The sequence below is a fragment of the Chlorocebus sabaeus genome, chromosome 8 (assembly GCF_047675955.1).
Source record: "Chlorocebus sabaeus isolate Y175 chromosome 8, mChlSab1.0.hap1, whole genome shotgun sequence".
NCBI lineage: Eukaryota > Metazoa > Chordata > Mammalia > Primates > Cercopithecidae > Chlorocebus > Chlorocebus sabaeus.
Window position 1 is genome coordinate 8,362,135 of NC_132911.1, and position 27,468 is coordinate 8,389,602.

The 27,468-nt window shown below is 42.8% G+C and overlaps 1 protein-coding gene across 2 annotated transcripts in view; it reads right to left on the minus strand.

The window, feature by feature from the left end:
• Positions 1-1,852: 1,852 nt before the first annotated feature.
• FDFT1 (farnesyl-diphosphate farnesyltransferase 1) overlaps positions 1,853-27,468 on the minus strand; it is a 34,811-nt gene continuing 9,195 nt past the window's right edge. For both annotated transcript variants that reach the window (XM_007961636.3, XM_007961635.3), the window contains 5 exons: positions 16,520-16,648; positions 12,516-12,707; positions 8,129-8,305; positions 6,883-7,035; positions 1,853-2,758 (listed from right to left, as the gene is read on the minus strand). In XM_007961636.3, the coding sequence (XP_007959827.2) occupies positions 2,537-2,758; positions 6,883-7,035; positions 8,129-8,305; positions 12,516-12,707; positions 16,520-16,648 (873 nt within the window). In that variant the 3' untranslated portion in view covers positions 1,853-2,536. The remainder of the gene's footprint in view (positions 2,759-6,882; positions 7,036-8,128; positions 8,306-12,515; positions 12,708-16,519; positions 16,649-27,468) is intronic.

Consider the following 27,468-nt stretch of genomic DNA (forward strand, 5'->3'; position numbering starts at 1 on the left):
AGCCACAGTTCATAACCACTTACTCATCCGGTTTCAACTAGAGTATATTCATAACCTCAATAAAGTTTTACCTGCTCCCAAACTGAGTTGAATCATTCCTCGCGCACTGTGTCCCTCACCTCCATTGTATCCCCACCTGCATCTCCCTCCCAGCCTCTGCATGGAGCCAGCGGGGATGTGCTAGTGACAGAAGGAATTGTGGGGCATCTCAACCTCAGCCTAAGGCGGTTAGAAACACCTGCCTTGCAGTGTTTGTGACTGCGACAGAGCCCAGTGCTTTAATGCACCTCAGATCACCCCAATGGTCATCACTTTGTCACCTCAGTTCAGTAGTTTCTCCTGGATTCTTGTCCAAGTGACATGACAGGTGGAGGTGACAATGCCTTTTCAGTCTTTAGGCTCTCCAGAGAGTCACTCCAGAATAGAAATTAGAGTATAGGTAGGCAGTCCAACCTTTGCCTCTTAAAAAAATTTGAGATGGAGTCTCGCTCTGTCACCCAGGCTGGAGTGCAGTGGCGTGATCTTGGCTCACTGCAACCTCTGCCTCCTGGGTTCAAGCGGTTCTCCTGCCTCAGCCTCCCAAGTAGCTGGAATTACAGGCATCCGCCACCACACCTGGCTAATTTTTGTAGTTTTAGTAGAGACAGGGTTTTGCCATGTTGACCAGGCTGGTCTCGAGCTGACTTCAAGTGATCCGCCTGCCTTGGCCTTCCAAAGTGCTAGGATTATAGGCATGCGCTACCATGCCCGGCTGCCACTCTTTAAAGAAAGCAGTAATTTGCCCTCTTTAATGTGCCTCAGCCATACTCAAGTGGTCCACAGCACGGCCGTCACCTGAGAGCCTGTTAGGAAATGCTCTCCTCAGAGTGTGAGAAGGCCGGACCTCTGGACCAGCATTCGCATCTCCCAAGACCCCAGGTGTCTCCCAGGTACATTCAAGCTCAGAATGCCTTTCCAACTGCTCCCTGATTAGAACACTGCCTGAGAATTTAAGAATGCAAGCTCTTGGGCGCCCCACCAGACCTACTGTGTCAGTCTTTGGTCCCAGCAATCAGGCAATTCTGATATAGTCTGAGAACCACAGCCTTAGAACTCTGTTTCCAAAACTGCTAAGAATAACCTAGAATGCTTGTTCACATGCTTGACTCGCCCTCTTCCTCCTATACACACCCGAGCCCCTGGGAAATGGCTCAGTAGATGGAAGAAGGGGCCCTCCCCGCACTTGGCCACAGGCATCCAGAAGTTCCCATATGCAGACGTCAAACTCTTGTTCCCAACCATTGTAGTTGTTTATGGTCCTAGATTCAGATGGATCAGAGGCTCCTCTGAGGAAAACTTAAAATATTCCACCATTAGGTAGGATCCAAATAGACTCTATGCCAGAGATGCTATAAAATTATATTAGAAGTGGGGAGTAGAGGGTAGTGTTGCTAGAGTTAGCAAACAGAAATACAAGATGGCCAACTACTTTTGAATTTTCGGATACGCAAGTTTTTTGTTTTTTTTTTTGAGACAGTCTTACTGTCGCCCAGGCTGGAGGGCAATGGCGTGATCTCGGCTCACTGCAACCTCTGCCTCCTGGGTTCAAGCAATTCTTGTGCCTTGGCCTCCCGAGTAGCTGGGGCTACAGGCATGTTCCAAGCCCGCCTAATTTTGGTATTTTTAGTAGAGATGGGGTTACGCCATGTTGGTCAGGCTGGTCTCGAACCCCTGACCTCAGGTGATCCGCCTGCTTCGGCCTCCCAAAGTGCTGGGATTACAGGCATGAGCCACCACGCTGGGCCATCAACTCCATTCTTGAGCTCCATCTTTTCCAGTCAGGCAGGCTTTCAAGTGAACTGAACTTGACAAATGCAGAGCAATTAAATTCTTTATTATAAAAATCTCAAAAATGTCCACCTTTACTGAAGGTCAATCTTCTGAAATGGGGTCAAAGGCAATCCCTGCTGTTTCTCTCTGAAAGCTAAACTCCCTTATGATAATAGGAGAACACCCAGAATTTTATTCCCAGCCTTCGTGTGCAAAAGGCAGTTTGCATTCTTAGGAAACACCTAAGTGTCACCTAAACCATAAATATCTCCATCTACTCCAACCCAATTAAAGAAAACAAAATGATGAGAAAACTAGGAACTCAACAGAAATAAATTTCACATCATTTTCTACTATTGTGAACATTCGAAGGTTGCTTCAAATTAAATACTTTTAATTATCATTCTAGCCAGGATCACACTAAATAGGATCTCATGACAGTTACATACGCAGCCATTTCACCTAAACTGTGGCACAGAGTGCTCTGCCGTGAGTCACAAGCAGCACAGTGATCATCACCCACAAGGACAGGTTGCTGGGGTGAGGCGCCCTTTGCTTTCATGTTTAGATTCTTTCAACTGCAGCTCAATTTCCTAAAGGCCCCAGCCACACAGTTCTTTTAGGGATTAAAGTAGGAGGAAAAAAATAAAGATAAGCCAACATCCATCCTTAAAGAAAAAAAGTAAATCCATTTTATGGTGAACTTCACCCACGGACAAATTTGGGATCAGTGTTCTCCAGTCTGAACATAGTCTTCTGTGACCTGGGAGAGTGTGGTCAGGTACTGCCAGCTCAGGGCAGCCAAGAGCATGACAAACGACAGGTAGATGGGGGAGTAGTGGCTTCGGGAGATCAGCTGACAGTTGGGAAGATTCTGCGTCCGGATGGTGGAGATGATCTGCCTTGTTTTACTAGAAGATGGGTCTGAGTCGGGGATTCTATGATAAATCTGTTAAAGACACAGGAAAAAATGGTAAGTGCTATGTGCTTTACATTTTCCGTGGCTACTTACAATCCTCCACTGGTAGGTAGTTTATGCCTATTTTACCAATGAGGAAAGGGAGGCTCAGAGAACATGAAAGTAACTTACCCAAAGCCACCCCAATGATAAGGTGGGGACGTCAGCCCCAGCCTACTCATCGCAAAGCCTGTCTTCCTGAGCAAACGGGAAGCACAGGTGTGCATACTGCACCCCGGAGGCCCTCAAGAGCAGCAGCTGAGCCACACTGATCTTCACATCCCCAGCACCACAGTGCCCTTCCAGGAGATAAGTAAGGTGAATAAATGAAGAGAAATCTCGGTTGTGACGGTCCCTGGTAATGCAATTAGTGGCAAAACTTTTGGGTCCTTTGATGATCACTTCTAATATATAAGCATGACAGCACAGCCGGAAGAAGCTGCAGTCACTGGTCCTCAGACGTGGCCTTACCTAAAACAGAGCCGCTAAGGTCAAAGGGACCTTCTAGATGCTTCGTTGCTAGCCCAAACCCCACTTTCCATTTACCTGAAGGCATACAGTAGGTTTTTGCAAACTCAATTATTCAGGTCTTAAAAACCTACCAGCCTCAGTCAAGGAGTTACATCTGCTTGTCAAGGACAGGTTGTGGCCAACTTTTCATCTACATGCCTGGCATATAGTTGAAGCAAAAGAAATACTTGAGGGGTTTGAGAAAGGGCCTCACTCTGCCCAGGCTGGAGTACAGTGGTGCCATCTCAGCTCACTGCAACCTCTACCTCCTGAGTTCAAGCGATTCTCATGTCTCAGGCTCCCAAACAGCTGGGATTACAAGTGTGTGCACCACCACGCCTGGCTAAATTTGGTATTTTCAATAGAGATGGGGTTTCACCATATTGGCCAGGTTGGTCTCGAACTCCGGACCTCAAGTGATCTGCCTGCCCCAGCCTCCCAAAGTGTTGGGATTACAGGTGTGAGCCACAGTGCCGGGCCTGATGATTAAATGACAGAGGCTCCTGTAAGTGCTTACTGGACTGAAATAAGCTCTTGTGCAATGCTGCACTACCGGAGCGCCTCTGTGAGTCCATGTGGTACTTCCAGGTCTCAGCAGTTCCACTTACAACAACAGAATATGGAATCAGCTTGATAATCATTTAAAACTCTCATCTAGGAACATCTAAACTCCCACTAAAGCAAAAACATCCTTCGGAAAAAAACAAAAAAAGGCAGACTCTGATTCGACAGGTTTGGGTGGGGGCTGATGTCTAACGGGCTCCCAGGTGATTCCCAGCGGCTGCTGGCTGGGACCATCCTTGAGCAGCGAGGCACCTGGGGTCCAAAGGGCCCGATGATGCTCTGACTTAACCACAGGAGGGCACAGGAAGTGTGCAGAGACACGAACAAGATTCTCCCTGCCAAGGAATCACTTTGGCAGAGAGGGGAATGGGGGTTTCTGGCCATTTGGCTGAGCATTTATTTATATCCCAAAATAGCAGGTTGATCTTCTCCCCAGCTGACAGGCGTCCAGGCTGGTTGAAAGCGGCGGCTGCTCCAGGGTGGGGTGAGGGCCCTGCAGAGTGTGGCCACCTGCTTGGGAAGGCCGCGGGCTGCACTCCCAGGTCCTCACTGAGCACTGGAGATGCATGAGGAGGTCTCTGGCAAGTCCCTTCCAGGTGCATGCTCGCTACAACACTAAGTCCAGAGATCCCACAGTCAACATTGCCTCCGTTCTTACTGCAAAGGACAGACTCGGTCAGCGACGAGAAACAGGATCAGTGTTCATATCTGGACACCAGCAAGAGGCCAGACGACTTGTGGCTTCATACAAAATGTTTTCATTTAAAACTTTACTTGTAAAATGTCCTTACTGCTGAAACTAAAACCATTAACAGGTTCTGGGGCTTAAGACTTAGAAATCTTCAGAGATTTTTCTAAATCAAATCAACTTAAGTATTAATATTAACATTTCTCCCCAAATGCCTTGAGTTTTACTTGGATAACTTTAAACAAAACAACTGATGCCCTAAGCCAGAGGTCAGTAAACCTCTTATTCAAGGGCCAAAAAATATTTTTAGTTTTACAAGTCATCCCCGTTGCAGCTCCTCAACTCGGCCGGTACATTGCAAAAGCAGCTACAGAAGATACACAAGCAAATGGGTGTGGCTGTATTCAGATAAACTTTATTCACAAAAACAGGGCTCGGCCAACTGTAGGTTGTCCACCCTGACCCTCAAACTATGAATTACCACCAGGATTTAATTCCAATAGTTAAGGAAAAATCAAATACATCTGAATTTTAATATAGTAATGGAATTGGCCACAAAATGTTTAAAAACTGGTTTCTAAAACTAGTGATCAGAATAAAACTGCAAAACCGGAACACTCTGAACTTACTACATAAAATGTTTCTAATTTATATAAAAGGAAGAAATGGTGCTTAATATGGCAGGATTCCATTTAGAAAGGGTAGTTGAACCCCTTAGAATTGGGGTTAACATCATGGATTCCGATGTCAGACAGACCTGGGTTCAAATATCACTGCAGCCATGAGGCTGGGGCTCAAGTTTCCCTGAGATTACTCCTATCCACCCACTCGCTCGCTACCCCAGGCACATAGCTCAAAATAAGTCCTGGCTACATGGCAAACTGGAGAGTCTCCTTGGTAGCAATTCTTTTGGTCAGTGGCCGAATACTTTCATCTAGTGACTATAAAATTTTAGGATTTTTAAAAGCAATTTGGTCTTCTGATAGACTTCTATAGGTGCTCTGATGTTTTAGACATCAGCATTTCTATGACAGACAGAAGGTAGGGAGGAAATATAGGGACAATGTGCAACATGTAAGAGAAATCAGAAATAGCTATTTTGTATAATTCTATTTAGATGAAAACACTGTTGCAAACCATATTCCGGTAAAGGCATAACAAGGGGACTAGAAGGATGTACAAAACCATGGACAGTGGTAACTTCTGGGGAGGGAGCTCAGGCAAAGGAAAAATGATAAGCATCCTGTATGTTTTCATAAAGTCTACAGTGTTTCAGTCTCAACAAGACCACACCTGAGGATCACAGCATCATCCTGGGCCTCTACTCACCAGATGCCAGTAGCACCCGATTCCTGTCCTCTTGTGGGAGGGGAGCAAATCACCTCCATTTACAAACCACTGCTCTAGGGTCTAGAGATTACTAGAGATTACAGAGACTTCTGGTCTCTAAGAAGTAATTTTTGTTTTTGAGACAAAGTCTCACTCTATCACCCAGGCTAGAGTGCAATGATGAGATAACACAGCTCACTGTAGCCTCGACCTCCCAGGCTCAAGTCATCCACCTGCCTCAGCCTCCGGAGGCAGCTGAGACCACAGGCGCGCACCATCATGATCAGCTAATTTTTAAATTATTTGTAGAAATGGGGTCTTGCTATGTCACCCAGGCTGGTCTTAAATTCCTGGCCTCAAGTGATCCTCCCACCTTGGTCTCCCAAAGTGCTGAGATTTCAGGAGTGATACTGTGCCTGGCCAGAAATAAATTTTCTGAACCTAGTCAGATATTAGAGATTTGACCTGAGAAGGTATGTTTTCTTTTTATAGGATGCTTTTGGTATTTGAAATGAAATTTTCCAAAGAAAATTTAGGAAATAATTGCAACTGGATGGCTTTCCTTGGCCTAAATTCCCTACTGTGATTTTTCAACTGAGGCCTGTGGCATAATGAAAGTACCCGACTGGGAGTCAGAACACATGGGCAGGAGCCAGAGATCCACTCAATCACGTACTGCATCAGCACAGACAAGCTTCAACTTCACATTCCTCACCATCAGCAAGAAGCTTGGTTGGCCTCCGGCAACATCTTGCAGCTCAAAATCTATGATTCTACTCAGGGGCTCCATCCTACAGCCTTGCTCCATTTATCTCCTCTCACCAGGGTACTACACAGCAGTGAGCAATCTGCTCGACTCCTGTGCATAGATTTTTTTCCTAACAAAGGATATAAATTCCTGTCTCTTTAGGCCATAGGACAGTAAGTTGTTAGGATCATCTAATATCCAAACATGTTTAAACAGTGACATTACTAAATCATAAAAGCAGCTACAAATTATCCAAGCAGTTAAATAAAAACCCACCTCTTCCATATACTGATATATGATGGCTTTGACAGCTGGCATATTGGTGGCATCCATCATCAGGGTCACCGCTTGCCCTTTCCGAATCTTCACTGCCCCTTTGAACACCTGCTGGTTATTGTAACAGGCAGCCAAAGTGGCAATGGCCATCACCTACAGAGAGCAAGAAGAGAGGGGAAAAAAGAAGAGATGGTATTGTAAGCTATCATTATCCCAAAAAGGTAAGAAAACCTTCTGTCGAATGGGCCGTTGCTAACCGCTAATGAACTAAGATGTAATTAATCAAGAAAATACCCACGAAGGAAGTATGCCAAAATTTTTACCTTCCCCACTCCTCCCTTTCTCAACAACACACAGAATTAAGCAGTCTAAAACAATTCTACAGTTTAGCCACAAAAGTTCCATTTTATTTGCAAAAAGCAAACACAGGTAAATCCAACATTTTCCATGCTAGAGCAATGGATTATTAGATCTGAAATATCTATTTCAAAATAATATACGGAAAGAATTTTCTGTTTTACTTGTTTTTCTATTTTCCTACAACAAACATAATCATTACATATTTAAAACTAATGCCAGAGGGAGAACAACAGAAGGGGATTAATTTCCTGTGCTCAAAGACAAACTATTTCTAGGTAAATTGAAACATAAGACAGGGATATAGATTTTACTTTCAACCATCATTCCAAGTTGGCCATTAGAACAAGATCAAACCAAGTTCCCAAATCAGTTAAATGCTATTACTTTCTTCACTTATTTGCAGTAGTATCTGAAATACTTGGTAAAGGCAACTAAAAAGTGTTAAGTTCCTAGCATACTGAGGGACTAGGTCTACAGGACCAGGTTCTTGTTATCCTGGGTCTAGGAAAAGGCCAAAAATAATTAGATGCTTAATGAAGACTTTTTAATGATAACAGCCTCACCCATGTTTTACCCAGCACTCCCCATAAATCTAGGCCAAAGACCTTGACTTAACTGAGGATAAGAACCTAACTAGTTTAGAACAGCTGTGGAAAAGAGTAAATCCAGAAAGAAGGTTCTGAAAAGGAGCAGGCTTAACCTCAAGGCTGAGCTGAGTTTGGTGGCTGGAAGCAAAGCGGGGGGCTATGAAACCCCCAGCACAATCAGCTGGAGCCATCATCTTTCGAAGGCATCATATCCTTGAATACAGCACAGCAAAATCCTCCCCTACTCCCACCCCACTCCCTGTAGCCCCATATCCACCCAGAGGAGTCCCATTCCCTACCTGTGGAATAGCACAGAAGTTAAACACACTCTGGTTTCTGAGTCTCGAAAGGTAGGTGATGACATCTGGGATGTGGTGCAGTGCATTGGTTATAAGTTCATTCAGGCACTGCACGGCCAAGTCAATATTCTCCGGCTTGGCAAAATCCCCTAACTTCTTAACATACCTGCTCCAAACCTAGACAGATAAGAAGATTAAGGAAGAGGTCAGCATGTGCATAAGGGAGAATTTACAAACAATATTAAAGGATCTTTGTGCATAAGAACTATGACACAGGCTGGGCGCGGTGGTTCACACCTGTAATCCCAGCCCTTTGGGAGGCTGAGAAGGGTGGATCATGAAGTCAGGAGTTCAAGACCAGCCTGGCCAAGGTGGTGAAACCCTGTCTCTACTAAAAATAAAAAAATTTGCTGGGTGCGGTGGCAAAAAAAAAAAAAAAAACTGCGCTATACAGTAAAGTCTCTCTTAGCTGCACACTCATCTTTCACCAAGATCAAGTTCGTTTTAAGCTCCATGCAATGGCTATTTCTGACTACCAGTAAGGGTCCATTTGCAACCTAGGAGTGAGTTAAGTATTGGAGAGCATGTCCTTATGGACAATTAGTGCGACGCTGCACTACTTGGACGAATTCAGTTTAAAGAGGCTCCTGTTAGAGCTGTCGGTCTACTTCTGAAAAAAATAACCCGATACGCAAAAATAGTTATAATTGTACTGCAGACTAAACATTAAACGTTCTCAAGATGGCCAGGCCTCTAAATAATGACTAATATTCTATTCCTACTCTGGTAAGAATGCTGCTGAAAGGCATACCTGGGAAACGAGCTGAGTCTATCCTCTAAGTGTATTACCTCCCTGGATCCTGATAATTAGAAAGTAAAATAAAACCCTCAGTTCTAACAGTGGGATTCGGCTTGATAATTTTTAATGATATTATTTAGAGGATTATCTAAAGCTAGCAAAAGTTCTGAAAAGATAGCGTTGACGGTTATATAACATCATTAATGTACTTAATGCCACTGAATGATACACTTAAAAATAGTTAAAAAGGCAAATTCTCTATTATGTACATTATAAATAAGAAAATGTTAAGTATATATACCTACAGTTAAAAAGAGATAACAAGAAGTGTTGGTGAGGATGTGGAGAAACTGGAACTCTCACACTGCCGACGGGAATGTAAAATGGTGGGGCCACCTTGGAAAAGAGTCTGGCAGCTCCTCACAAGGTTCGAGCTGCTGTATGAACCAGCCATTCCACTTCTCAGTATAGACCCAAGAAAAAGGAAAACACACATCCACACAAAACCTTACATGCAAATGTACACAGTACTATTCATCATAGCCAAATAAATGGAAAGAACCCAAATATCCTTCAACTGATGAATGAATAAATGTGGTCTGTCCACACAGTGGAATAATACTGGGCAATAAAAAGGAATAAAGCACTGATGCAATGCCCCAGCATGGAAGAGCCCTGAAAACACACTAGTAAAAGAAGCCAATCACCTAGAACCACATTTGGCATGATTCAACTACTATGAAATGTCCAGAACCTTTACTAAGCATTCTGTGCTAGAAGTTCATCTCATTTTATTCACACCACCACACTGTGGTAGAAATAATTCTATTTTACAGATAAAGGAGGTGGATGAGAAGAGCAGGGCTCTGCGCCCGTGTGTGCAGGATGGTGTGGCTCATGCTCATGAATCACATGCCCGTGGCTGAGGTTCTGTCTGGGAAACAACGGAACAGTGGTCAGGTGCTGGCCGAGGAGCTGGGAGACTGAGACTCCACTTCCAAGGCAGCCACTGCCTCACTGTGCATCCCCAGACAAACCCCTTCCCTTCTCGGAGTCCTGTTGTCAGCAAAAGATGGGTAGACAAGAGTGGCTTCTCAACCCTGGCTGCACACAAGTCACCTAGGAAACTTAAAAGGCCGTAGCTGAGCTCTGGGTAGTGTTTTTGTTTTTTTAGAGACAAGGGTCTTGCTCTGTCACCCAGGCTGCTAGAATGCAGTGGTGTGATCGTGGTTCACTGCAGCCTTGAACTCTTGGGCTCAGGAAATCCTCCTGCCTCAGTCTCTCAAGGAGCTAGAACTATACGGTCATGCCACTATGCCCAGCTAATTTTTAAATTTTTTTTTTAATGGAGTCTTGCTCTGTCATTCAGGCTGGAGTGCAGCGGTGTGATCTCAGCTCACTGCAACTTCTGCCTCCTGGGTTTGAGCGATTCTCCTGCATCAGCCTCCCAAGTAGCTGGCACTCCAGGCATATGCCACTATGCTTGGCTAATTTTTGTAATTTTAGTAGAGACAGAGTTTTGCCATGTTGGCCAGGCTGGTCTCAAGCACCTGACCTCAAGTGATCCACTCACCTGGGCCTCTCAAAGTGCTGGGATTATAGGTGGGGAGTCACTGCGCCCGGCCAATTTTTCCGTTTTTTTTTTTTTTTTTTTTTAATAAAGACAGGCTGTTCTTGATATCCTGGCTTCAGTGATGTTCCCGCCTTGGCCTCCCAGTGTGGAGATTACAGGCGTGAGCCACTGCACCCGGCCCCCAGGCTAGTTTCAATGTGAATTTTTCTTAGGAGTAAGACTCAGCATCTTTTCAGATTTTTAATAATCGGCCGGGCGCGGTGGCTCAAGCCTGTAATCCCAGCACTTTGGGAGGCCGAGACGGGCGGATCATGAGGTCAGGAGATCGAGACCATCCTGGCTAACATGGTGAAACCCCGTCTCTACTAAAACATACAAAAAACTAGCCGGGCGAAGTGGTGGGTGCCTGTAGTCCCAGCTACTCGGGAGGCTGAGGCAGGAGAATGGCGTGAACCCAAGAGGAGGAGCTTGCAGTGAGCTGAGATCCGGCCACTGCACTCCAGCCTGGGCGACACAGCAAGACTCTGTTTCAAAAAAAAAAAAAAAGAAGATTTTTAATAATCATCTGCATGTCTCTTCCTGTGAACAATCTGTTCTTATCTCCTTGCCCATTTTTCTATGGGGCAGTTGGTCTTTTTCTTAACTTTTAGAAGTTCTCTTCATATTAGAAATATGAACCCTTTATCTGCTCTATGAATTGCAAATATTGTTTCCCCCTTTGTCACTTGTTTTTCTTGAGATAGTTTCATTCTGCCACCTAGGCTGGAGTACAGTGGTGTGATCATAACTCACTACAACCCTGAGCTCCTGGGCGCAAGGGATCCTTATGCCTCAGCCTCCTGAATAGCTAGGAATACAGGTATATGCCACCATGCCCGGTTAATTTTTAAAATTTAGTTTTTTCTACTTTCTTTAATTTTTATTTTTGCTCTCTTTCAGCAGAATCATTTTCAAACAATTTTTGGTAGAGATGGTGTCTTGCTGTGTTGCTCAGGCTGGTCTTGAACTCCTGGCCTCAGCACTAGGATTGCAAGTATGAGACACCTCACTTGTCTTTTTAAAAATTTAAAGTACTTGGCTGCAGGAAACAATTTTATGGAAAGCAAAAGGTAAATGCTGGAATAAATTCAGGAAACAATCATAAAATTTTCTAGTTTCCTTCTGAACAAAATCAGTATCAAAACCTTTCCGTTCCCTGTCAATGTTTTAATTAAGTTAAAGATCGACCCTTGTCTCTTATTACAGACACCTGGAGTGTTGTGTCTACCTGGCATCCCTTTCCCCTTCTTGCGGCAGAATTCTTTCTTTGGGGGAAATCCATTCCGTGTGTACTGTGTAGACATAATCCAGGTGAGGCCAGAGAACTCAGCTGCATAGCAACTGATTCAGGGCTGAGCAGAAGAACGAAGCCCTTCCTCTTTTTTTGAGATGGAGTCTCACTGTCGCCCAGGCTGGAGTGCAGCGGTGCGATCTGAGCTCACTGCAATCTCTGCTTCCTGGCGACTCTCCTGCCTCAGCCTCCCGGGTAGCTGGGATTACAGGTGTACACCACCACGCCTGGCTAATTTGTGTATTTTTTAGTAAAGACGGGGTTTCACTATGTTGGCCAGGCGGGTCTCGAATTGCTGACCTCAGGTGATCCGCCCACCTCGGCCTCCCATAGTGTTGGGATTACAGGCGTAAGCCACCGCGCCGGGCTGAACAAAGCCCTTCCTAAGAACTTTTTGTTAAGCTAGTGCACATGGGTTGTTATCATATCCACTGCCTGGAGAAAGACTGTCTGAAAGAAAGCAAGGACAGCAAGGCTTGAATATACTGATTACAACGTGTAAAGCCTGCGATTCAGCCAGTCTACCTGAAGCACACTCATCTCAAACTATCCTCTTTTCCACATCCTCTTATGTTGCCTGGGGGAGGTCTGACTTGTGTTTCTGTCACTCCCAACCTCAAGAGTGAAATGATTTTTCAGAGAATGTCTAAAATTTTTTTCCCCCAAAATACCCTGAATCTGTTACCTCTTGAGGCCAAAACTCTCTTCCTTCTTGCTGGTCTTCCAGATAGTCACGAATGATGTTTGTTTTCTGCAGAAACAGGCCCATAGAGTTGGCACGCTCCGTATCTTCACCAACTAAGGGGTCTTCGAACTCTGAAGCCGAGAAGAGGCGGGAAAGGCCGATTCCTACCAGCCCAGCGACATAGTGGCAGTACTGCAGAGACGATTTGTAAAGCACTTTAATCATGGAATTTTTATTGAAAGGGACACACTAGAGATCATTAGCTCCAAAAAAGCAGGTTCGAAACAGAATGGGTAAGAATGCATTTTGATTTTAAAATACAAATACACATACCAGGATTTAAAAAAAAAAACATCCAAGAAGGATGTGCTCAAAAGACTTAACAGCGGTCTCTGGCTGATGGGAATCTGATGTTTTTATTTTTTACCTGTATTTTCTCAGTTTCTACAATGCACATGTACTGCTACTATAATAAAAGGCTATTGAAAAAAACTAGTCTAGTAAACATTTTTTATTCTATTTTATTATTATTTTTTAAGAGATGGAGTCTCATATGTTGCCCACGTTAGACTCAAACTCCTGGGCTCAAGCAATCTTTCTGCCTCAGCTTCCCAAATAGCTGGGATTGTAGGCAAACACCACTGTGTCTAGCCTTACCTTACAATAAACTTTTTTTTTTTTTTTTAGATCAAGTCTCACTTTGTCACCTGGGCTGGGGTACAGTGGCACAATCTCGACTCACTGCAACCTTTGCCTTCTGGGTTCAAGTGATTCTCCTGCCTCAGCCTCCTGAGTAGCTGGGATTATAGGTGCCCAGCACCATGTCCAGCGAATTTTTGTATTTTTAGTAGAGATGGGGTTTCACCATGTTGGCCAGGCTGGTCTTGAACTCCTGACCTCAACTGATCTGCCCGCCTTGGCCTCCCAAAGTGCTGGGATTGCAGGCCCAAGACACCGTGCCCGGCCCAGCTTTACAATAAACTTTTTGATACATAAAATTGTGAGAGAAGGCAACCATGAAAGATGGAATATTCTTGCTAACAGAAACTAAGACAATACTAAGTATAGTTGAATCATTTTTTGACCAACCTGAAAACATTTCAAGATCTGCAGGCCCTCAGAATCACCATTATATGAAAGAACAAATAACTATATGTTCTTGACACTGTTTTAAGAACTTTGCACATTCAATCCTCACAAACATTTATCAGGTACATAGCACTATGATCTCCATTTCAGATGAGGAAACTGAGGCACAAAGAAGTTAATTAACTTGCCCAACATTGCCCATCTGAGAAAAAAAAAAATTAGCCAGGCAGGGTGGCACATGCCAGTGGTCCCAGTTACTCAGGAGGCTGAAGTAGGAGGAACACTTGAACCCAGGAAGGTGGGGCTGCCATGTTTGTGGCAGGGGCTAAGGGTTCAAAACTAGGTAGTCTGACTTAAGTGTCAGGCTTTAACAACTTTGCTAAAACTTCCCCCTTTTTTTTCTTTTTAATTTTTCTTTTAGAGATAGCGTAACTTCCCCTCTCTCAACAGAGATTTCAGTAAATGCAAGTCTTAATTGTCAAATACTTTTTTTCCAAGACACCAATTTGTTAAAAGTTATCCTCCTCTGAAAAGGGTATCCTAAGACAACTTAACACAACATTCACATACAATAATTGTCTATTAGTTAACTTAAGAAGAGAAAAGTAAAGAAGGTAAGCTCTGGAGTGTCATTAGGAAGGGTAAAAGTTAGGCAATGACCAAAGTGCACACCTGTAATCCCAGAATTTTGGGAGGCTGTGGAGAGGGGATTGCTTGAGCCCAGGAGTTTTAGACCAAGCCTGGCAAACAAAGCAAGACCCTATCTCTGTAAAAAATTTTAAAAGGCTGACTGACTGTGGTGGCTCACACCTGGGAGGCCAAGGCAGGTGGATCGCTTGAGTCCAGGAGCTCAAGACCAGCCTGGGCAACATGATGAAAACCTGTCTCTACCAAAAAATTACAAAAATTAGCCAGGTGTGGTGGTGTGCACCGATAGTCCCAGCTCATCAGGACGCGGAGGTGAGAGGACTGCTTGAGCGCAGAAGGTCGAGGCTGTAGTCAGCCTTGATCATGCCACTGCACTCCAGCCTGAGCGACAGAGCAAGACCCTGTCTCAAAAACAATAAAAATTAAAATAGATTAGCCAGGCACGGTAGCAACATGCCTGTGGTCCCAGTTACTCACGAGGCTGAGGCAAGGAAGATTGCTTGAGCCCGGGAGGTCAAGGCCGCCTTGTTTGTGCCACTGGATTCCAGTTTAGGTGACAGAGTGAGACCCTGTCTCAAAAAAAAAAAAAGTCGTCTCTGATTGAAAGTAACACAAGGCCAGAGACTAATTGGGGGCACAATGAACAGGCGAAGAGAAAGCGCTTGAAATTTGTTCTAGGAGAAAAGTAACATGAAAAAAGTAACATTTTGCTGAAATTACATGTAAATAAATTAGTTTTGGGCAGCTATACAAAATCTTTAAAAGAATTACTAGAAATTTTTAAAAATCATTAGTATATCTATAGTACTATCCAAAAATATATTTTAAGATAATAGTTCTTTTGGTAGACATACTCCTAAAATGGAGACGTATATAATTCATCTTCCTCCAAAGTTGAAGAAAAAAAATAACTCCTTAAAATATTTGGCTGGGTGCAGTAGTAGCTCATGCCTATAATCCCAATATTTGGGAGGCTGGAGTGGGAGGACGGTTTGATGCCAGGAGTTTGAGACTAGCCTGGGCAACATGGCAAAACCCTCTCTCTACAAAAAAAAAAAATACAAAAATTAGCCTGGTATGGTGGCATGCACCTGTAGTTACAGCTACTTAGGAGGCTGAGGTGGGAGGATCATTTCAGCCCAGGAGGTTGAGGCTGCAGTGAGCTGTGATCACACCACTACACACCAGCCTGGATGACAGAGCAAGACCCTGTCTCAAAAAAATTCAGGTTTATCTGATCAGAACGTCTATCCAACAACCTACAATTAAGTTTCCTGAATAAAGCTGCACAACAGAAAATGAAGTTACTATCATAACCAGTGCTGCTTCTTGGCCAGAAGTTTTAACTTGTGGCACAATCATGGCTCACTGCAACCTTGAACTCTCAGGCTCAAGCAATCTTCCCATACCTCAGCCTTCAGAGTAGCTGGGACCACAGGCACATGCCACCAATGCCCTGCTCATTTTTTAATTTTTTGAGAGATGGGGTCTCGCTATGTTGCTTAGGCTTGTGTTGAACTCCTGGGCTCAAATGATCCTCTCACCTTAGCTTCCCAAAGGGCTGAGATTACAGGTAACCCAAAGTGCTGAGCTTACAGGTAAACCACAGTGCCTGGCTAACTTCACCTTAAATGCAGAAGTTGATTGCTAGCACTCATTATATGCTGTTAACTTGGGAAGCACAAACCAGTAGTTCCAAAGACATTGTTGTCATGTTTTGAGGTTTGAAAAATTAAGAGGCCCAAGACCTTGGACCCACTAACTTGGTGACTATGTAGCAGCATCTCTTTGGAGATCCTAATTTAAGCACTGTTAAAGGTATGAAATACATCAACACTTTAGATGTCTGAAATGTCTTTGATTGTTCAATTTGACTGGCTTTAAAATAAATTAATAAAATGTCTTTGCTTCCACAGAGGTGATAAGTCTTGCAAACACCATTCCTATGAAAAATAGGCAAGACTCCTAACCCTACCTTATGTTCTGATGTGTAGTTTAATCTTCATGGTCAATTACATCCCTTTGTCTGATAATCACTTCTCTCTCTCCAGCCCCTCCTCCTCACCTGGCCGACATCCTACATCGCTGCTGGTTCGGAATCACCTCTGGAACCAAGTGTTTATGATGAGACATTCAACCTAAACAGATGAACTGTGAAACCAGAGGGCCCAGAACTAGTGAACAACTTTTCTTGTTCTGCGCTTCACTATGAGGATTGCTAGCTGTGTCTCATACATCACACACAGACACTGTTGTATAAGACTAACCTTGTCCCACTCCTGTTCAGAGGTCACATGCTTATCCAAAAATTCTGCCATCCCAGTTCCCATTCTCTGGCAAATGTCGGCAATCACCGTTTGGTATTTCTCAGCCAGATTTCTAAACTCGAGGGAGATCTGAAATAGAAACCGTAAAAACACAGAAATCATGAAATATGTACAGACATGGCACCAAAGATCACAAGGCAAACAATGGTGGAATTAATTATCACTCTGCAGTGGTTCATCTATAAGCCTAATTTAGGTCATGTATGTTTTGTTTTTGTTTGAGACGGAGTCCCGCAATGTTGCCCAGGCTGGAGTGCAATGGCGCGATTTCAGCTCACTGCAAACTCCGCCTCCGGGGTTCAAATGATTCTCCTGCCTCAGCCTCCCAAATAGCTGGGACTACAGGAACGCACCACCATGCCCAGTTAATTTTTGTATTTTTAGTAGAAATGGGGTTTCACCATGCTGGCTAGGCTGGTCTCAAACTCCTGACCTCATGATCCACCAGCCTTGGCCTCCCAAACTGCTGGGATTACAGGTGTGAGCTACTGTGCCCAGCCTCATGTTTCTTACTATTCCATAAATTTTATAAATATTCTAATAGAAGGGTCTAAAAATGCTAACGTTTCTAGATTAAAAAGAAGATTCAAAGTCTCACTACACATTTCATCTTTCCAATGTATAATTAGATGCTTCAACATAAAGCTGGGTATAAGAATTTTAGGGAGAACAGCTTGTTTAGACAAACCTCATTATGAGAAAGATTCATTTGTGCAAACATGGATCAAGCACTTCCTATGTAACAAGTATCATTCTAGGCACTGGGGATGTACATCACGGACACAAACAGAAACTCAGACCCAGAGCTGCTTCCAAGATGCCCAAATAGGAACAGCTCTGGTATACAGCTCCCAGAAAGATCAACGCAGACAACGGGTGATTTCTGCATTTGCAACTGAGGTACCTGGTTCATCTCATTTGGACTGGTTGGACAGTGGGTACAGCCTACGGAGGGCGAGCTGAAGCAGGGTGGGGCATCGCCTCACCTGGGAAGCACAAGGGGTCAGGGGATTTCCCTTTCCTAGCCAAGGAAAACAGTGAGTGACTGCACCTGGAGGAACCCAAATACTGCGCTTTTCCCACGGTCTCCACAACTGGCAGACCAGGTGATTCCCTCCAGTGCCTGGCTTGGCGGGTCCCATGCCCACAGAGCCTTGCTCGCTGCTAGCACAGCAGTCTGAGATCAAGTTGAGATGCTGGAGCTTGGCGAGGGGAGGCACGTCTGCCATTGCTGAGGCTTGAGTAGACAGTTCTATGTTCACAGTGTAAACAAAGCAGCAGGGAAGCTCAAACTGGGAGGAGTCCACCACAGCTCAGCAAGTCCTACTGCCTCTCTAGATTCCACCTCTGTGAGAAGGGCATATCTAAACAAAAGGCAGCAGACAGCTTCTGCAGACTTAAACGTCCCTGCCTGACAGCTCTGAAGACAGCAGTGGTTCTCCCAGCATGGTGTTCGAACTCCGATAATGGACAGACTGCCTCCTCAAGTGGGTCCCTGACCTCCATGTAGCCTGATTGGGAGACTCCTCCCAGTAGGGGCCAACAGACACCTCATACAAGTGGATGCCCCTCTTGGACAAAGCTTCCAGAGAAGGATCAGGCAGCAATATTTGCTGTTCTGCAGCCACCGCTGGCGATACCCAGGCAAACAGGGTCTAGAGTGAACTTTCAGCGAACTCCAACAGACCTGCAGCTGACGGGCCTCTCTGTTAGAAGGAAAACTAACAAACAGAAAGGAATAGTATCAACATCAACAAAAACGACATCCACACCAAAACCCCATCCATAGGTCACCAACATCAAAGACCAAAGGTAGATAAGATGGGGAGAAATCAGAGCAGAAATGCTGAAAATTCCAAAAACCAGAACACCACTTCTCCTCCAAAGGAACGGAACTCCTCGGCAGCAAGGGAACAAAACTGGATGAATGAGTTTGAGGAATTGACAGAAGTAGGCTTCAGAAGGTTGGTAATAACAAACTTCTCCGAGCCAAAGAAGCACGTTCTGACCCATCACAAGGAAGCTTAAAACCTTGAAAAAAGGTTGGACAAATGGCTAACTAGAATAACCAGTGTAGAGAAGAGCTTAAATGACCTGATGGAGCTGAAAACCACAGTATGAGAACTTCATGAAGCATAGACAAGCTTTAAGAGCTGATTTGATCAGGTGGAAGAAAGGATATCAGTATCTGAAGATCACATTAATGAAATAAAGCAAGAAGACAAGATTAGAGAGAAAAGAGTGAAAAGAAATGAACAAAGCCTTCAGGAAAATATGGGACTATATGAAAAGACCAAATCTACATTTGATTGGTGTACCTGAATATGGTGTACACTACATTTGATTGGTGTACCTGAATATTGGTGTACCTGAATATGGGATTATGTGAAAAGACCAAATCTACATTTGATTGGTGTACCTGAAAGTGATGGGGAGAATGGAACCAAGTTAGAAAACATTCCTCACAATATTATCCAGGCCCAGCAAGGCAGGCCAACATTCAAATTCAGGAAATACAGAGAACACCACAAAGATACTCCTTGAGAAGAGCAGTCCCAAGATACATAATTGTCAGATTCACCAAGGTTGAAATGAAGGAAAAAATGTTAAAGGCAGCCACAGAGAAAGGTCGGGTTACCCACAAAGGGAAGCCCATCAGACTAACAGCAGATCTCTCGGCAGAAACCCTACAAGCCAGAAGAGAGTGGGGGCCAATATTCAACACTCTTAAAAGAATTTTCAACCCACAATCTCACATCTAGCCAAACTAAGCTTCATAAGTGAAGGACAAATAAAATCCTTTACAGACAAACACATGCTCAGAGAGTTTGTCACCACCAGGCCTGCCTTACAAGAGCTCCTGAAGGAAGCACTAAACATGGAAAGGAACAACCAGCACCAGCCACTGCAAAAACATGCCAAATTGTAAAGACCATCGACACTATGAAGAAACTGCATCAATTAATGGGCAAAATAACCAGCTACCATCATAATGACAGGATCAAATTCAAACATAACAATATTACCTTAAATGTAAATGGGCTAAATGCCCCAATTAAAAGACACAGACTGGCAAACTGGATAAAGAGTCAAGACCCATCAGTGTGTTGTATTCAGGAGACCTATCTCACGTGCAAAGACACAGACAGACTCAAAATAAATGGATGGAGGAAGATCTACCAAGCAAATGGAAAGCAAAAAAAAAGTATCCTAGACTCTGATAAAACAGACTTTAAACCAACAAAGATCAAAAGAGACAAAGAAGGCCACTACATAATGGTAAAGAGATAAATTCAACAAGAAGAGCTATCCTAAATATGTATGCACCCAATACAGGAGCACCCAGATTCATAAAGCAAGTCCTTAGAGACCTACAAAGAGACTTAGGCTCCCACACAATAATAATGGGAGACTTTAACACTCCACTGTCAATATCAGACAACAGATCAATGAGACAGAAGGTTAACAAGGATATCCAGGACTTGAACTCAGCTCTGGACCAAGCGGACCTAACAGACATCTACAGAACTCTCCACCCCATATCAATAGAATATACATTCTTCTCAGCACCACATCACATTTATTCTAAAATTGACCACATAATTGGAAGTAAAACACTCCTCAGCAAATGTAAAAGAACAGAAATTATAACAAACTGTCTCTCAGACCACAGTGCAACCAAATTAGAACTTAGGATTAATAAACTCACTCAAAACCACATATCTACAAGGAAACTGAACAACTGGCTCCTGAATGACTACTGGGTAAATAACGAAATGAAGGCAGAAATAAAGATGTTCTTTGAAACCGATGAGAACAAAGACACAACATACCAGAATGTCTGGGACACATTTAAAGCAGTGTGGAGAGGGAAATTTATAGCACTAAATGCCCGCAAGAGAAAGCAGGAAAGATCTAAAATCGACACCCTAACATCACAGTTAAAAGAATTAGAGAAACAAGAGCAAACATATTGAAGAGTCAGCAGAAGGCAAGAAATAACTAAGATCAGAGTAGAACTGAAGGAGATATAGACACAAAAAACCCTTCAAAAAAAATCAATGAATCCAGAAGCTGGTTTTTTGAAAAGATCAACAAAATTGATAGACTGCTAGCAAGACTAATAAAGAAAAGAGAGAAGAATCAAATAGACGTAATAAAAAATGATAAAGGGGATATCACCACCGATCCCACAGAAATACAAACTACGATCAGAGAATACTATGAACACCTCTACATAAATAAACTAGAAAATCTAGAAGAAATGGAGAAATTCCTGGACACATACATCCTTCCAAGACTAAACCAGGAAGAAGTTGAATCTCTGAATAGACCAATAACAGGTTCTGAAATTGAGGCAATAATTAATAGCCTACCAACCAAAGAAAGTCCAGGACCAGACAGATTCACAGCCAAATTCTACCAGAGGTACAAAGAGGAGCTGGTACCATTCCTTCTGAAACTATTCCAATCAAAAGAAAAAGAGGGAATCCTCCCTAACTCATTTTATGAGGCCAGCATCATCCTGATACCAAAGCCTGGCAGAGACACAACAAAAAAAGAGAATTTTAGGCCAATATCCCTGATGAACATTAATGCGAAAATCCCAATAAAATACTGGCAAATCGAATCCAGCAGCGCATCAAAAAGCTTATCCACCCCAATCAAGTCAGCTTCATCCCTGGGATGTAAGATTGGTTCAATACATGCAAATCAAAAAACGTAATCCGTCACATAAACAGAACCAATGACAACAACCACATGATTATCTCAATAGACGCAGAAAAGGCCTTTGACAAAATTCAACAGTCTTTCATGCTAAAAACTCTCAATAAACTAGGTATTGATGGAACGTATCTCAAAATAACAAGGGCGATTTATGACAAACCCACAGCCAATATCATACTGAATGGGCAAAAACTGGAAGCATTCCCTTTGAAAACCTGCACAAGACAAGGATGCCCTCTCTCACCACTCCTCTTCAACACAGTAATGGAAGTTCTGGCCAGGGCAATCAGGCAAGAGAAAGAAACAAAGGGCATTCAGTTAGGAAAAGAGGAAGTCAAATTGTCTGTTTGCCGATGACATGATTGTGTGTTTAGAAAACCCCATCACCTCAGCCGAAAATCTCCTTAAGCTGATAAGCAACTTCAGCAAAGTCTCAGGATACAACAATGTGCAAAAATCACAAACATTCCTATACACCAAGAACAGACAGAGAGCCAAATCATGAGTCAACTCCCATTCACAATTGCTACAAAGAGAATAAAATATCTAGGAATCCAACTTACAATGGATGCGAAGGACCTCTTCAAGGAGAACTACAAACCACTGCTCAACAAAATAAAAGAGGACATAAACAAATGGAAGAACATTCCATGCTCATGGATAGGAAGAATCAATACAGTGAAAATGGCCATACTGCCCAAGGTAATTTACAAATTCAAGCTATCCCCATCAAGCTACCATTGACTTTCTTCACAAAATTAGAAAAAAACTACCTTAAATTTCATATGGAATCAAAAAAGAGCCTGCATAGCCAAGACAATCCTAAGCAAAAAGAACAAAGCTGGAGGCATCACACTACCTGACTTCAAACTATACTACAAGCCTACAGTAACCAAAACAGCATGGTACTGGTACCAAAACAGATATATAGACCAGTGGAACAGAACAGAGGCCTCAGAAATAACACCACACATCTACAGTCATTGGATCCTTGACAAACCTGACAAAAACAAGCAATGGGGAAAGGATTCTCTATTTAATAAATGGTGCTGGAAAAACTGGCTAGCCATATGTAGAAAGCTGAAACTAGATCCCTTCCTTACACCTTATAAAAAATTAACTCAAGATGGACTAAAGACTTAAACGTAAGACCTAAAACCATAAAAACCCTAGAAGAAAACCGTGGCAATACCATTCAGGACATAGGCATGGGCAAAGACTTCATGACTAAAACACCAAAAGCAATGGCAACAAAAGCCAAAATAGACAAATGGGATCTAATTAAACTAAAGAGCTTCTGCACAACAAAAGAAACTATCATCAGAGTGAACGGGCAACCTACAGAATGGGAGAATATTTTTGCAATCTATCCATCTGACAAAGGGCTAATATCCAGAATCTACAAAGAACTATAACAAATTTACAAGAAAAAAACAAACAATCCCATAAAAAAGTGGGCAAAGGATATGAACAGACACTTCTCAAAATAAGATATTTATGCAGCCAACAGACATGAAAAAATGCACATCATCACTGGTCATCAGAGGAATGCAAATGAAAACCACAATGAGATACCATCTCACACCAGTTAGAAAGGCGATCATTAAAAAGTCAGGAAACAACAGAAGCTGGAGAGGATGTAGAGAAATAGGAATGCTTTTACACTGTTGGTGAGAGTGTAAATTAGTTCAACCATTGTGGAAGACAGTGTGGCGATTCCTCAAGGATCTAGAACTAGAAATACCATTTGACCCAACAATCCCATTACTGGGTATATACCCAAAGGGTTATAAATCATGCCACTGTAAAGACACATGCACACGTATGTTTACTGTGGCACTCTTCACAACAGCAAAGACCTGGAACCAACCCAAATGTCCATCAATAATAGACTGAATAAAGAAAATGTGGCATATATACACCATGGAATACTATGCAGCCATAAAAAAGAATGAGTTCATGTCCTTTGCAGGGACATGGATGAAGCTGGAAACCATCATTCTCGGCAAAATATCACAAGGACAGAAAACCAAACGCTGCATGTTTTCACTCGTAAGTGGGAGTTGAACAATGACAACACGTAGACACAGTGAGGGGAACATCACGTACCAGGGCCTGTTGAGGGGTGGGGGTCTGGGGGAAGGATAGCATTAGGAGAAATACCTAATGTAAATGACGAGTTGATGGGTGCAGCACACCAACATGGCACATGTGTACCTATGTAACAAACCTGCACGTTGCACACATGTACCCTAGAACTTAAAAGTAAAATAAGAAAAAAAAAGAAAAAAAAAAAAAACTCAGACCCTTGAAGAGCTTAGATTCTAGTGAGCAGATCTGCCAACCATTTCATCTCATTAGTTACCCAATTTATATTATGAAGCTACAGAGTCTCTCTCACTATTAAGGCTATACTTTTACATTCATTAAACAACTCAATATGAGGCATGCTGCCCAATACTTTTTCCATAGTCCAAGCCCTAATGTAGAAAAGTTGAACTGATGTTTTTAAAATTTATTGTTACTGCCCAAATATCTTGTTTTAACTTCAAAGAATTGTTCATAGGTTGACGAAATACAATATAAAAACACCATGGGAAGTCTTAAAACAAAACATGAGAACCTACATATAATACTGCAAACAGCGGAGAGATTTGGTTAAACATTGAAAGTGTGCAATATACTTGGTCTGTGTTTACAGAAAAGTTAGAAAAACTTCCTCGGAAAACACCTAAAATTAAGGGCCCAGAGGAAAACCAGGTGGCTGGCTGATTGCAAAGCACCAGGAATTCACAAAATTTAGGATTTCTGATTAACATCAACTGTCAACACCCCCATCCCCCTCCCATAAAAAAAAAAAATAATCAAATCAATCAAATCAATCTGGTTTTCCCAGAACTCTTTCCAAAAAGTTGTTCTTTGCAGAACAGCTGTTCAAGCTAATGCCAAAAGATAATTCCTTCTTGTGGCTGAAACAAACTAGTGATTCAACAAGAGGTTATTAGAATCCCTGAATCTCCATAGGACTCTGCTCTTTCCACAGATCCTTGGCTAGACCAGTTCTATTTATTAGAGAGGAAAGGCCAGTGAGAGTGGGGAGGAGCTTAGACAGCTCCAAAACACTTTCACTTCTGAACTTGACCTAGCCTTCCAACAACTTTTGGTATTTATTATATAATTGTACAGTTCCAAAAGTAAAAACAAAAATATACAGGAGAAAGTGACAATGAAGAGCTCTATGGTTTTCCCCAGAAACCCAGAGGACGGACAGGGCTTTGCTGACTCCACACTCAGTGCCCAGTTTTGTATATTCCCTGGGTACAATAAGCCCTGACATGTGAATTGAGCCAGGAGGGCTTCTTCCCCTTCCAGGTAATTCTGTTCCACAACACAGTCGTTTTCTATGTTCTCAGATCACTTTCTGGTGACTCCAAGTACAAGAAGGAAGGTACTAGAGCAAGTCCACAGGGATAATGGAGAAAGGCCAAATCCCACATAGGAGGTAAGAGTAGCAGGGAATACAAAGACAAATTCCTCTGATTATAAACCTTAGGAGTACTGTGATCAAAACACTGGGTGGGTCTACCTTTGCCTATGTTTAAACTGTTTTTGGTTTGTTGGCTTTGTGTTTTCAACCATTTTTTTTTTAAGTGGCAGTATAGTATGCCAGTGGCTAAGCACAAGGGATCTGAAGCCAGACCTTCCAGATTCACTGATTCTGCCACTTAATTTTACAGGTAATCCTAGGCAAAGTACTTAATTTCTCTGTGCCTCAGTTTCCTCATCTACATAAAATGTAGATAATAACAGTATGTTATGTACTAGGTAATTTCCCTGTTAAACGATTGTAGATAAAATAATATAAAGAGTAAATTAACGATGAAATATATTTAGCAACTAACTCATAGTAAATTGCTCAATAAGAGAATGCTATTATCACTATTATCATTTAAAAATAAGGAAATAAGGCTGTACTATTACTTAAATTATGTTTACAGGTAGAGTTCTAAGCTTTCTAGCTTTCCACTAGTACCAGGTGAGAAAGATACGTGGTCATGTACTGTATAACGATGTTTCAGTCAACGACGACTGCAAATACAATGTTGGTCCCTTAAGACTGTAACACCATATTTTTACTAAACCTTTTCTGTTTAAAGACACAAATACCACTGTGCTCCAATTGCCTGCAGCATTCAGTACAGCACCGTCCTGCAGAGGTGTGCAGCCTTGGAGCAATGGGCTGTACCGCAGAGCCTACACGTGTAGTAGCTATGCCATCTTGGTACGTGTGAGTACACTCCATGATGTTCGCAAAATGATGAAATCATCTATCGATGCATTTCTCAGAATGTATCCTGTGCCACTCATTAAGTGATGCATGACTGTGCTCTCATCGAACCCCTAATATACAAGGAGAGTTCTAGAAAGCCTGACTTGAACTGGTACCAACTAATGATCACTAAAGTATAAAGCATCAGGTTCAATCTACTGTACATCGAGATGGAGGTCACTTGGTTAGAACACTGTATTGAGGCTTATTCCTAAACAAGCCTGCAAGGCCTGGGATGAGAGGACAAATGGAGGCCTACGACATGTAGCTGAAAATCGAGTTAACAACTTGTTAAATAAAATATATTCTATCCTCCTGCCTTGACAAACATATCTTCCTAACAACCTGGTTGATTCAGGTTTGAATTTAAAATTCTTAGTCCCTCAGAGTTTTATTCCAAAAGGCAGCAGCGTACAGACAGCTGATCCCCATATCCCAGGCTCTTCCCTTCCACTGCTTCCTGAATCCCGCTCTCTCCAGCATGGGAGGCACCTCACATTCATTTGAGAGGATATCCCAGCCCTTAGTGCCAGGATCCATCCACGACACTCCCCAACACAGCCCTGGGCCATCACTCAGGCCCAAGGGCACAGTCAATGGTGGCATGTTCCCACCTGGAGGAGATGGACGGACCTTAGGAAACAGACTGTGTGGATGCGGACATGGGCTCAGGGATTCGGGGCAAGGAACTCCAGATGTCCAGAATGTGGTGTAGGAGAGCCCTTGAGAGCTGAATAAGCACATTCCCATGGCCCCGGTCACCCCTCACCCCATGGGGCCCTCTAAAGTGAGGAGTTCCACTTGCCCAAGTTTAAGAGCAGTACTGTGTGAGTGAGGCCAAGCTATTAGTCCTCTTTTACACTACTTGTTCTATCCTGGGACGTTTTAGCCAAAAGCTGATTGCAGGCCTAGCCCCACACAACTGGTTTCAAAGAGATGCTGGGCTACATCAGCACATATACAAATCATTCCTTAAGAAGACAAGGCACTATTAATTCCCATACAGCCCCATCTCAAGCTGAATCACAGACTGGAGGGACCCATAATTCAAGTAGCTTAAAATTATATATGCACACAAAACACACAACTTAGTACATCTTTATATTCGTAAGGATACAGAAGGTTAACAACAGCGAAAATAGTGGTGCCTGGCTTGCGCTTTCTGCTCCCTTTTACTCTCCCCGGGGCAACTCTGCTTTCGAGAGGACTGCATCTCTAACTCTACTACCCAAAAGAGAAAACGATCAGTTCAGTGTTCACATCTGAAACCTTCCAGAACTAAGCATTATTTTTCCACTGGAACACTGTATGAACAAAGGAAGACACTGAAGTTTTACAAACATATTGGAATATCATCTGGAAATTTGCTAGTGATAATCCCCAAAATTATGTTAGCATTCACACACTTTCATATTCTTTCACTTTTGCTGAGTGGATAGGGCGGCCTTGACTTATGTAATACCTAAGACATTTATCCCATGCCCCAGAAATTTTTTAATTATTATGAATCTACTCAAGTCAAAAGTAATTTGGCTGTTTATGGCAATAAAATGACTTTTTCAAGATTATGTGATTTAAAAGATTGACTCTTTTGACAAAATGATATGTATTCATGATAGGAAATATACACAAATAAAAACAACATAGTTCACTTAAACCCCCCACCAGAGCCCAGGGTTCACTGCTACCATTCTGAAGTGACTATGGAATTTCAGGCTAGGTCCAGCTAGAATAATATTAGTTGTTTTTAAGTGAGAATGTGCTTCCATTATAAATGGGGTATGACTACTTCCTCTGCTTTGGCAGAATTCAGAGGCCCATCAATGAATGG